Source organism: Bactrocera oleae, chromosome 6 (assembly GCF_042242935.1).
Source record: "Bactrocera oleae isolate idBacOlea1 chromosome 6, idBacOlea1, whole genome shotgun sequence".
Lineage (NCBI taxonomy): Eukaryota > Metazoa > Arthropoda > Insecta > Diptera > Tephritidae > Bactrocera > Bactrocera oleae.
In genome coordinates, this window is record NC_091540.1 from 52,254,372 (window position 1) to 52,266,386 (window position 12,015).

Below are 12,015 nucleotides of genomic sequence, written 5' to 3' on the forward strand. Positions count from 1 at the left end.
TTATTTGTTTATTACAAACATATTACAGGGCGTGAAAAACAACCTCTTTATAAAATTCGTATTCACAAAGAAAACAAATGACTCAACCAACTAATAGGTGAATCTCATGCAATTCATATTAACAGCTGAGGAAGGTAAAGGTCACATTTTCATAAAAAAAGGTTAAACAAGAAAAAACGTTTACTTCGGTTGCACCGAAGCTTTCATGCTTTCCACAGTTGCACTTCTTATGGCATAAAAGGATATAAAAGTACCTTAATCTAGATTTTGATCGGTCAGTTGGTGTGGCAGCTATATGGATACGATCTTATAGCCGATGTTTGTAGATTATAGCATTTACCATCTGTGTGCTATATACCATATAGTCGTCCGATATCTGCGATTTCGACAAATGAGCAGCCACAGAGAAAAGCACATATGCGCAGTTTAATAGAAGAACAACGTTTTAGAAGAATTTTACCACTTAGCAACATTGTCTGACAAGTGACTCGGATGCAATCAGATATTGTTTATACTATATAATAATAAATAAACCTCAATAAATCTGAAGGAAAAATTTGCAACTGATGTGCTAAGAGGTCTGTGGGAGTAATACCTAAGGAGTCCTGATTACGAGTTAGAGTTCAAAATTTTTTCATAAAGACAGCTATTTTTTAATTTTAGTAAATGGTGTGGGTTTGTCTCCAACACCCCTTGACTACTATTACTACTACTACTACAAAAAGTCCTACGTTTAAGAAACTTTTACTATCATTTTCGGTTTTATGTTAACAACCCAAAATTAGCAAGAAACAGCCGCTAACATCACAATCGTAAAATGACTGTAAACTAGTAAAATATTATATTGAAAAATTGTTCTAACTTAAGGGAAAAACAAGTCTGGACCTGAGAGAATTTGATTTGAATCGATATTTTCTCTTAAAATTAGGTATTTTATTTTAATGCGAAATGAATTTACATTCCTTACACCAAAAACCTTATCATTTAAAGTAGGTAAGTATGAACATTTTTAAAGGAAGGGCAAAAATATAAACCAATCACGTTAAGAAAATTTGTTAAGATACATATATTTCTCATTGTCCTATATATTTATTATAAAGTTGATTCGATTGATCTTCAAGCCATATTGCTGAAGTATAGTGACAGGTGAAGAAATTACTTGATATCAACAACTTTTTGTTTAAACTTATATATAATGTGTATCTTTCTGTATTAGTAGTAATTTTTTTACCATGTTTCGTATTATAATCGTAAATACGTAAATACTAAATAATTTCAAACTTATTAACACGTCCCAATTAGGGACCAATCGAATATAAAACTTCTAACATGTTCCTAATTTTTTATTGCCAACTTTTATAAAGCTTTAAGCGTATATTTATACATATATTAACAAGTAAGGAAGGGCTAAGTTCGGATGTAATCGAACATTTTATACTCTCGCAAAGTCAAATGGTATACTCGTTTGAGATTTCTTTGTGGATTGACTGATATTTTCGGTAGAAGGTCAACTATAGGCACTGGGGTCCACATATTTAGTACTTAGGGGCTTGAACAGTTTTAGTTCGATTTAGACAATTTTTGGTCACAAGGTGGCATACTTTAATTGCATTATTCACGCAAAGTTTTACCCCGATATAATCATTGTTACCTGATTTGCATAGTGGAAAGTGAAAGAATCAGATGGAATTGAAAATGGTGTTACATGGGAAGTAAGCGTGGTTGTAGTCCGATTTCGCCCATTTTCGCACTATGACATAGAAACATGAAAAGAACGTTATGCACCGAATTTGGTTGAAATCGATTGAGCAGATCTCAAGATATGGGGTTTCACCTAAAAGTGGGCTGTGCCACGCCCACTGACTAATTTTGAACGCGGTTTCTATAAAGCCAATTTATACCATCTCAGAGATAAAATTTAATGTCTCTGGCGTGTTTAGTGCTTGATTTATCGCGCTTTTAATAGTTTTTAACAGTACCGTTATATGGGGAGTGGGCGGAGTTGCCACCCGATTTCAACTATTTTCACACTGTAGGTAGAGGTTCTAAAAACATTTGCTTTCAGTTAATTTTGTTATTATAGCATTAGCGGCTTAGGAGATATGCACATTAAACCTATTAGGGGCAGGACCACGTCCACTTTAAAAAAAATTTTAACTGCAGATGCCCCTCCCTATTGTGATCCTGTATACCATATAAGAGTCTTGTATCTTGTTGTGGAGCTAAGTTATGGCAATTTATTTGTTTTTGAATAATGGCGTTTTGTGGGCGTGGCAGTGGTCCGATTACGCCCATCAGCAATACCAACCGTCTCATGGTACCAAGAAACATTTCTACCAAGTTTCAAAAATATATCTCAATTTTTACTCAAGTTAGAGTTTGCACGGACGGACGGACAGACAGTCACCCGGATTTCAACTCGTCTCTTCATCCTGATCATTTATATATACATAACCCTATATCTAACTTGATTAGTTTTAGGTGATACAAACAACCGTTAGGTGAACAAAACTATTATACTCTGTAGCAACAGGTTGCGAGAGTATAAAAATACATAGTAACATTTTTGAAAAAAGGTCCTCCACTGTTGCAGTAATTATGGGTTACTCCGTGGATGAAACCTTAACAAAAAAATCTTTACTAGAAGATATTGTCCCTACAATGACCTACGGTCGAAAAATCTATAAAAAATTGACATAATGGCGGCGATTAAAAAAGTTTAATTTTACTGAATTAAACTGATTAAGCTGATTGAACTGAGCGGTTCGTTTTAGAAGGCTGTAACTCAAAAACTACTAGGGATATCGATTTAAAATTTTCGTTTGTTATTTTTAAAGGTAATAACTCGTAATATAAAAAAATTAAACATTGTTGGCATGGGTAATAGATAAAAATTCTGTATTTAGGAATTTAGAGAAGTATTACTTTTGGTCGACTTTTTCGCTTGATTGACTTTGACATCCTCTGACTTGCTTTTCTGGGGTTATTTCAAAAGAAAAGTGTAAGCCAAAATTCTCGGATCATTGACAAGCTTCTGGCAAAGACTCGTGTCGAGTGATCAAAGCTACCCGAAATGACCGAAACAATACTATAAGATATAGCAAAAACGGCAAAAAAAAGCTCCGCGATATATAAAATAAGAAGAAAATAGTTATAAGATTAAGGTAAATTTCATTTAACACGGCTGAGAAATTTAGCCAACGAGTGGGAGTTGAAACCAAAAGTGATAGAGTTATTAATTCCCCCCTACCAAATGGGGCTGAACTAAAGACAAGGGGGTCAAAAATGAATGGTATATGTTTTATTAAGTCTAAATATATGTTAATAGTCTTAGTTGAAAAACTAATGATAATAAATTTTAACATTTCTAGAAGCAACTATGGCTTCTGAATACAATTTGTTTTTGTATATAAATAAGCCACCTAATCAAAATTCATAATTCGCCAAGGTGCGCATGCGTGTCGCGTGCGTCTCTTTCAATGGCTTTTCTTCACACTTGGCGTTAGAGCAAAGCAGAATTCCAAAAAATATAAATATTGTTGTAGGTTAGTATTGCTGATTATTCATAATGACAACAAGTGATCGTTGTTGTTATTGTATTTATTGTCCAATTCAAGATTTGTAGCACGTTTCGGTAGCTTGTAAACCATACATTAACACATAAAAATCAAATAAGACAACAACACGTAGAACAGCGGCTACAAAAGGTAGCGTGTTAACGTTAGCAACACGTTGCTGGAAATCAATGTTGCGCAACATTTATGCCATGTGGTTGGGCTTTAAGACTTTTGGCTGCTTTGAATTTCGGCGTGCGGCTTTTTGTTTTATTTTCGATTGTTGTAGCGCTTGAAATGGCCTTTTCTTCTGTCGTGAGGTGTGACGTTTCTTTTACACACACATACACACATGAGCACTCCAACGCATGGTGAGTTTTGGGGCCATTGTCAATGTGTTTATTTTTGTTTTTTTTGTTGTTTTTTACATTTGGTTCGCATTTTTTCGCATCTTTTGTTTTGATTAAATTTTGCTAATCATTTACTTTGCCATTTCCATTGTTGTTATTGTCTCTTAATGCCTGACACTGTTGTTGCCCTTGAATTGTCCGCAATTAGATTTGCGGCATTGTTGTTATTGTAGCCACAGTCACCGCCAATTACGGCAGAAAATTAGCGCCGCCATTCCCTACTACCCAACCATTATTTTACTTTATTTTCTTTAAAAATTTGCCTGTGTTTTTATTGTCGCTTAAATTGTAATTTTTTCATTGACATCAGATTTTGCGAAGTTTTAGTGAATTATGCCCGACAAGTGTAATTTTATTGTTGCCGCTAGGCATATTTGTTTTGTTCTTTATAACATATAAAAATGCCCAATAGCCTTGTTTAGTCGTAAAACACCGTCTTTTGTACATTTTTTTTTACTTCAATTGTCTGTGTGAGGCCATCGGTCAGAAGATTGTATTGAAGTTAAAAGTAATTCTTGTCCGATTTTTAAATGATTTAGTTATACAATATACTTGTATGTTGTTTATGTATTTGTTACGACGAATGTTTTTTATGTTGGCTTGCTAATTGCCTTTTGAGGTCCGGTAAATGGGTAAACATTTTCCCTTTCAAGTTTCATAGTTCTGAGCTAACTAAGTTGAGTTAACTTAGCTTATACTCAGCGAAACTATTGCACTTTGGATTACATATGAGTAGATATGTGTTGATTCACTTTGTAAATTTGGGCTGACAAACTCTTCGGAACTATTGAGATTGGAAAAATCAATTTATTTGCTTGTATTGTTCTCTGCTGTGTGTTTATTCAAAAAGATTTTGTGAAATGGTTTCTCGAATAATAAAAGCTACCATCACAACAAGACAACATTAGATTAGATATTCGACCTTTGTTCTGCCAGCGATGTTATTCATATGTTTAACGATTTTACCCATGATTGATGTGTCTGTAGAGATTATAAAGCAGTTCCCATATTTCTACATATGTTATCTGGAGTCTTATATATTTCTGATTGGCAAAACATACCAAAGTTATATTCGGCTTTTTTCCAAAATAACTGCCTGTTCTGATGTGAACGCTATTAAGGTGAGGGAGTTCTGCAACTACCAGATAAAAAGATGGCCAGAAGGAGCATCTCGTTGAATCTGCTTGATTTCTTTATCTAGCGTTCAAGCATTCTGATATGAAAAATCGTCTTTAAACGTCTCTTGGCTTTAATTCGTATGAATTCTGTGAGCTCTTTTTATGCTTGGGGAAAATATTCATCGAGTAATACTTTCATTTCCTCATTTTTAAACTTTTTGGGCCACCGCGGACGTTCTTCGTCTTTCAATTTAACGTCACCATTTTAAAATTATGCAAATCACCTTTGTCACATTTGCTCATCTAGAACTTGTTCACCGTAAACTTCCACCTAAATGTCATGGCTATCGGCTGAGGTTTTCTTCATATTAAAGTAATGAAAAAGAACTTCACGCAAAAACACTTTTTCAGTCACAAAGCTCGACATATTTGGGTGGAAAAGAGTTTCGTTGTTTACGCTTCTAATGAATAACATATACTGAAAAGGACTTAATAATCAAAGAACATATCTTGGCAAACCGCACGATTATAACTTAATTCAATAGTTAATCGTCTGCTTAGGCTCAAGGAGCTGACTGTTCTTAGTCAGGACAGGCGGAATGAACAGGGATTTTTTATATGTCAAATAAGGACAGCCAGTTCCCCAGTGATCACAAAAACTCTTTGAGGGAATATTTTTAACTATTAATTACCTATAATACTTATATTTAAAACTGTCACGAATTCTCTATTGCCTTCCAATGAAGCAATTGTCATCAAGTCATCATACGACGTAGACGAACCACAAAATCACTTTGAGTCTATATTGATGACTACGAATCACAAAATTAGTACTTTCGAGTAAAATTTAGCAGAATGCGGGTTATTATACATCACTTTACTGCGTGGTTTCATATCCAAATATTAAGTCGCTGAGATTGCGAAACTTTATTTAGCTGTGATTGGGTTTCTTACATAAAAAGCAATAGTAAATCAGAAAGGAATAACTCTTAAGCTAACTATAAGCTCTCATTTCGGTATGCTGACTATTTATCGAATATTCTTATTTTTTTATAGGCGGAACAGCATACTCAGTACTTTTACTTTACAAAGCCAAATACGAAGTGTTTATCAACTGGAGGAATAGCCCTGGTGGTTTCGATAGTAATAGACAAAACATATACATGTGCATGACTCCGATAATTTTGAATTCATACTCACCTCTTCAACCTTCTTATCGACCATGCTGGGGAATAGAAACCAGCCGCAGTAGGCGCCAAGCGCAGCTGTCAGCAAACCCATCAAGCTAACGATCAATGACCAATGAAACATCTTCGTTGAATACCAAGGTATTGAGCCAGGGAAGAGACTCTTGGCGATTTTTGCTGTTGTCATGAGGAGGCAGCAGAGATAACAGAATGGCGAAAAGTTACTAAAATGCCCGACTTAAAATGTCACCAAATAATTTACACACACAGAAACACAGATGCGAGTTAACTAAGTGAACTATGTTTGCACTACGAATATTATATATGCATATATGCTTGCATATGTAAGTAAATATGTAGACACAACACTAAGATGAAATAAAGAAGAAGATTAAATAGAATGCCGCTAAAATGTTGAAGAAGAAGTTTTGTAAAAAAGTTAAGATGGCAATCGCGCTTTTGTGAATTAAATATTCTTCAAAATTCTAAATATTCACTTTTTCTATATTGTTGTCCGATTTGGTAATTTCTGGAAAGCACTTTATTTGTAAGCGAAGATCTTTGTGGCAATTTAAATACCATTAAAACACTTGTAATTGCGGATTTCATACCGATTTCACGGTTGCGAATACACAAACAAATTTCATCGTTTTTGTTGGCTTTTATAACTAAGTGTTAGCACATTACCGAATTATGTATGTATGTATGTGTGCAAAAATAGAAAAGGTGTAAAATGGAAGACTTGGCGAAAAGGTAAATATATGACAGACTTAAAAAGATATGCTTCCCGGCGATGACAAAGAGGTGGCATACAAAACGTGTGGATAATAAAAATAGAAAAAACCAAAATAAAAAGAGAAAACTCATAATAACATAAAACATATTGAAAAAGAGAGAAGAAGTAAAAATATGAAAAAGTCACTAATGAAAACCGGTTTCTCGTAAAGAGAGACAAACTTTTTTAAAAGAGGAAAGTCTCTGCAGGTCATTATTGCAGCTATACGCACTTATGAGATCGGAAGATTTAAACTTGAGATAATGTCTGAGCTTCCCAAGAAAGTATAGAAATCCATTGAGCCTAAGCTGATTCCAAACGCGGTTGTAAAGATAGAAGATTTAACATACGAGTAGTGCTAAATTTAATTCGGAAAGTAAGAGAAACTTTTTTAACTCCAACTGGTCCGATAAGGTTAAAAAAAACAAGAATTTTTAAGGACGTTAGGCTATCATATAAAACCAATAATAATAATGGCAGTTTCGAGGGTACCATCAGTATTATATTCTAAGGATGAATTTAATGCTTTTTCTGGATACTTATTTTTATTAGACAACACTTGACTGTTGTCTATTTGAGTGAATTAGCCGTTACATTTACAAAACTGCCCGAGTAAAAAACACTGACAAATTACTAAGTTCTTTAAAAGGTTAATCGCCATGCCACCAAATCCATTAAGTTTAACGTTAAGGCGAAATTTTTTTGATTTGAGGTTAGGTTTAGTTTCAAGATCGGCCTTTAAGATACATAGGTATTGCTTCTCATTTATATTAATTATATATGAATTCTCAAACGACAGTTAATTGTATCAATTATATTTCTAAAGGTTAAACAAAGGCAAGTAAGAGAATATCTGATTTCGTTGTCACTTTTATCAAGTTATAGTTGGGAGTATTCTTTATATTAAATAACACATTTCTGCTCTCAGTATAATAATAGTATTATCGTTTGTCGTTTAAGATTGGGCAGTCTAACCTTAAGCCAGTTTGGTATATCTTCGAAAGAAACACAAAGCTTTCTGTTCAACTGTTAGTTGATATTCGGCAATGTTGGACTAAATAATTTCTAATATTGTATACATTTTTTTTCTCTTTTGAGGCTATCTACCACAAACCCGACATAGAAAAATTCGAATGCAACAGGTACCAAACCTTGAAGGGCTGTCGGCAAAAAGCGAAACGGCATCAAATGATTTGAATATTTGAAACGAGATAACAAGATTATAAAGATGGTGCATCTAATGCTCATTGAGCCCGAGAAGGCTGCGCTCCTAAATAGCTAACTACACCACAAAAAGGGTGTAAGCTTGCAAACATTTTTATTGTATAAACTGTAGAAGAGCTTAGTCGTTTTCTGACTTGACCCTGTTAATCGAGTCAAAAGTTAAAGCATCTATATTAGGCGTCGACTTTACTTCAAAATTGAAATTTGACAGACAATTAAATATATCGCGTGATCATCCTTAAACTTCACCATGACCGAAAATACCATTTTAGAAATTTAATTAGCAACTATTTTTGCAAAGCGCATCTTAATGCAAATATGTTTGCGTCGCTTTTGGATATTTAGCGGTCACTGCGATAATGACTTCATTTCGATTTTATTTTACATATTTATTTTTTAACAGTTAGTAATACTTCACATATGTACATAAGTGTTTACTAACAACACTACTGTAGTGAATGGCTTCGTGTTTGCACTCGTGAGGATCACTTAAACCTGAGTACTCCATACATCACTTTATATTGTACTTTGCTTACGGTTGTTTGCATTCGTATTGAGAGGTGCAACAGTTGCAACATCCAATCGCTGTACAAATATCCGGCGTAACTGCGATGGTGATGGTTGTTGCAGTTGTCGTGGTTGTTGTTGACGCACGGAAAAGCGTTTTGTATGCGCACCGTTATGGCCAGCTTGTTGCATGCTTCAAATGAAACTAAAAGCATATGAAATTGGAAGTGAACTTGCTCATCGAATTCGTGGTCGCAATACCCACATACCGTTATATGAGATAGTAATCAAAACGGCTAGATGTGTGGCGTGAGGTTACAGCCTGACCACAGCGCACATTCACCGGACCAACTGTTGTTTTCATATATATGAGCACGTACATTAATGGATATGTATCTGATTGTGTTCGCGGATAGATGATTGCCGTCAGGAAAATAATTTGCTGTAATAATTGCATGTGGTATGCAACAATTATGGTACGATAAAATCGCTCATCATCGTTACTCTCATTCGTGGAACTCTAATTTGCTTTTTTTTGTTGTTGTAATAACTTATTCGATTTTTTCCACGGCACTTGTTGTGCTGCATCTGACATTGTATGAACCATTGCTGATTGATTGCATGAAGTTTGTGTAGGGCACATACGTGGAACAACAACAACGGCAATGTAAATGGAAAGTACGAACGTGATGTACATAAAGTAATGGATATTGTAGTAGGTGTAGTTATGCGATACTTTTACGTTTCTGTTGTAGGCTTATAGCTTAACAGAGCTGTCGGCGCAGTTTTTGATGTACCTGAGAGCAATTTATAAGCAATTCATGAGCATTAAGAGTATAAGTTACAGTTTGCGGAAAATCTGTTGGTACCAAGGAAATATTTTATAAACAACAGCCTGTCGTTTGTGAGAAATAAGAGCTTCTTTTATAGTTTGTGATATATCTGCAATCAACCAATTAGAACTGTCGGAACATTTTACAAGAAATTTAGATAGATTTAGAAGATAAAGGGTGTAGCTTTAAGCAAAAATATCTATTTGTAAAGCTTCTGATAAATCTGGGGAGATTAAGCGAGCAGACTATTAGCAATAAGAGCTGCTGGAAAATTTATGGGTGTATTTGGAAAATACAGGGTGCCGTTTTGAGCGGTAAGAGCTTTTGGTATAGTTTTTGGTGTATATGGGGACGCCAGTGAGGCACTTCATGAGTATTAAAAAACAGTGGTACAGTTTGTGAAAGAGTTGGGAGGATACAGGATGCCTTTGTCAAAATGACAACTGCTGGTACAGTTTGAGTTACCTTAAAGTTTACCGGAAAAGCATTTTATAAGCAATAAAAGTTGTTAAAGCAGTTTTTGATGTTCTTAGAAAATACAGGGTGTCGTTTAATATACCTACGGAAACAAAAGAAGCTTTCTATAGGAAATAACAGTTGCTAGCATTGTTTATGGTGTATTTGGAATATTAAGGGTGAGTCAGTAAGTAGTATAAGCTGCTAGTAAACTTTAAGTTATATTAGGAGAATATAGGGTGGATTTTGTTAATAAGGAAGGTCAACGGAGTATTTTGTAAGAAATAAGAGTTGCTGGTACAATTTGTGATGTATTTGGAATATACAGCAATCTGTAATAGCTTGTGATATAGTAAACGATAAATCAGGAAACACAAAGATAGCATTTTTTAAGAGAGAGATCAGAACGCCTAGTATTTGAACTAAAAAATATTTTAAAAAAAATTTGTTTGTCTAATAGTGATCTGAAAATTTCAAACACCAAATGCCATTCGCTAAAGCTTGCCAAAACGAGTCTAAAACAGTAATAATCAATAGGAAAGCAAATAAATGGACACACTTAACACTTTAGACCTAACAAAAGAGATGCTTTGTTGTCGGTTGTTAAAAAGTTTTTTTTGCATGCACCGCAAATGTCTCGAAATTACTACTTTGGGAATAACTTTAGCAACTTTTCGGTTTTTTTACGGTATTTTCTCGTTTCTTGATACTTTTTGTTTGTTTGTTATTTTTCGTTTTTTTTTTTAATTTTTTTCTTGTTACACTAATTAACCTTCTTTTGTGATTTTATGTATTTTCAAGCAATATACGTATGTATGTATGTATGTATGTAGACACAACCGCACCATTCAACTAGCATTGCATACCGTTTAGCGTTTGTTATACGCGTAAATATAATCGTGTGTATATGTGTGCCACTTCGTCACTTTGAGACTGAATTTCCACGTCTTCTTCCACATTCAACACTTTATTAACATCTCATTTGTGTGTGCGACTAGAGTTGAGCTTCAATTAAAACTAAAACTGCTAAACTAAAAAATATCCAAGCCAAGCTGAAATGATTTGAACGACGACGCAGCTGACGTTAGTGATGCCGGCAGCGCAGCCGCTGCATTAGGGCAATGTCAAAAATATGTATGTGTGCATGTATGTATATACCATATATACTAATATCGAAAAGTAAGAGAAAAATAGCGCACAATAAATAAATATAGCTGAAACACATACACACACACGTACCTTTGTAATTGTTGTAAGTGCCTAAAACAACAACAATAAAGCAAATAATCAAATCACAAAGTGCGATCGTAGATTTATTTATACAAATAAACACACAAATCTTTATACATACACACACACAAATAACATTACTTTGTACCGCCACTTGTACCTGAGCGGCGGGGGGCGCTTCTATTTTAGTTTTTGTGGTGCGCATTTCAGCTCTTTTTGGCGTCCTAAAGGTTGTCACAAATACAACTACTATGTGCACACATACATGCAAACTTTTCAAATGCAGTGACAGCCGACATCGCACTTGTTTGCCGGTGCTTGTTGACTCTGTCTGTGCACTCTTTCACACTCACTCTCTTCGGCCGCTCTCGAATTTTCGCTTTTGCCATTTTTGATCAGTTTCTTGCAGTCTTTTGCATACCAAAGTTTACCATTGCTTACGCTTTTGTTGTTGTTGATCGTTTTATGTCGTCTTTTGCTTCATTTATTTTTACAACGCGTTGATGTTAGTGTTGTTGGCTGCTTTTGGACTTTTTAGCGTTTGAGCGGCGTCCAAGTGAATATTCGATTGGTTTTTTGGCTAGAGACCTTCGGCGGCGAACCTGTAGTAGGCGCTGCAGCGCGCTGTTGACGGCGTCGTTGATCGTAAAGAGCAGCTGATCGTGAGAAATACAAATGCACATACATATGTATATAAATGGTTCAGATGTAAAGGGGGAGA

The 12,015-nt window shown here is 34.8% G+C and overlaps 1 protein-coding gene across 7 annotated transcripts in view; it reads right to left on the reverse strand.

Moving 5' to 3' along the window:
• Snmp2 (Sensory neuron membrane protein 2) overlaps positions 1 to 11,070 on the reverse strand; it is a 47,986-nt gene extending 36,916 nt beyond the window's left edge. The window contains exons 1-2 of one of the 7 annotated variants that reach the window (XM_014237972.3): positions 10,931 to 11,070; positions 6,283 to 6,446 (exon numbers count right to left, since the gene is read on the reverse strand). In XM_014237972.3, coding sequence (XP_014093447.1) covers positions 6,283 to 6,393 — 111 coding nt within the window. In that variant the 5' untranslated portion in view covers positions 6,394 to 6,446; positions 10,931 to 11,070. Of the gene's footprint in view, positions 1 to 6,282; positions 6,638 to 8,804; positions 8,967 to 10,836; positions 10,857 to 10,909 lie in introns of those variants that run through there. The other 6 variants (XM_036359122.2, XM_014237971.3, XM_070112110.1 and 3 more) reach the window with 6 other exon arrangements.
• Between the last annotated feature and the right edge of the window lie 945 nt (positions 11,071 to 12,015).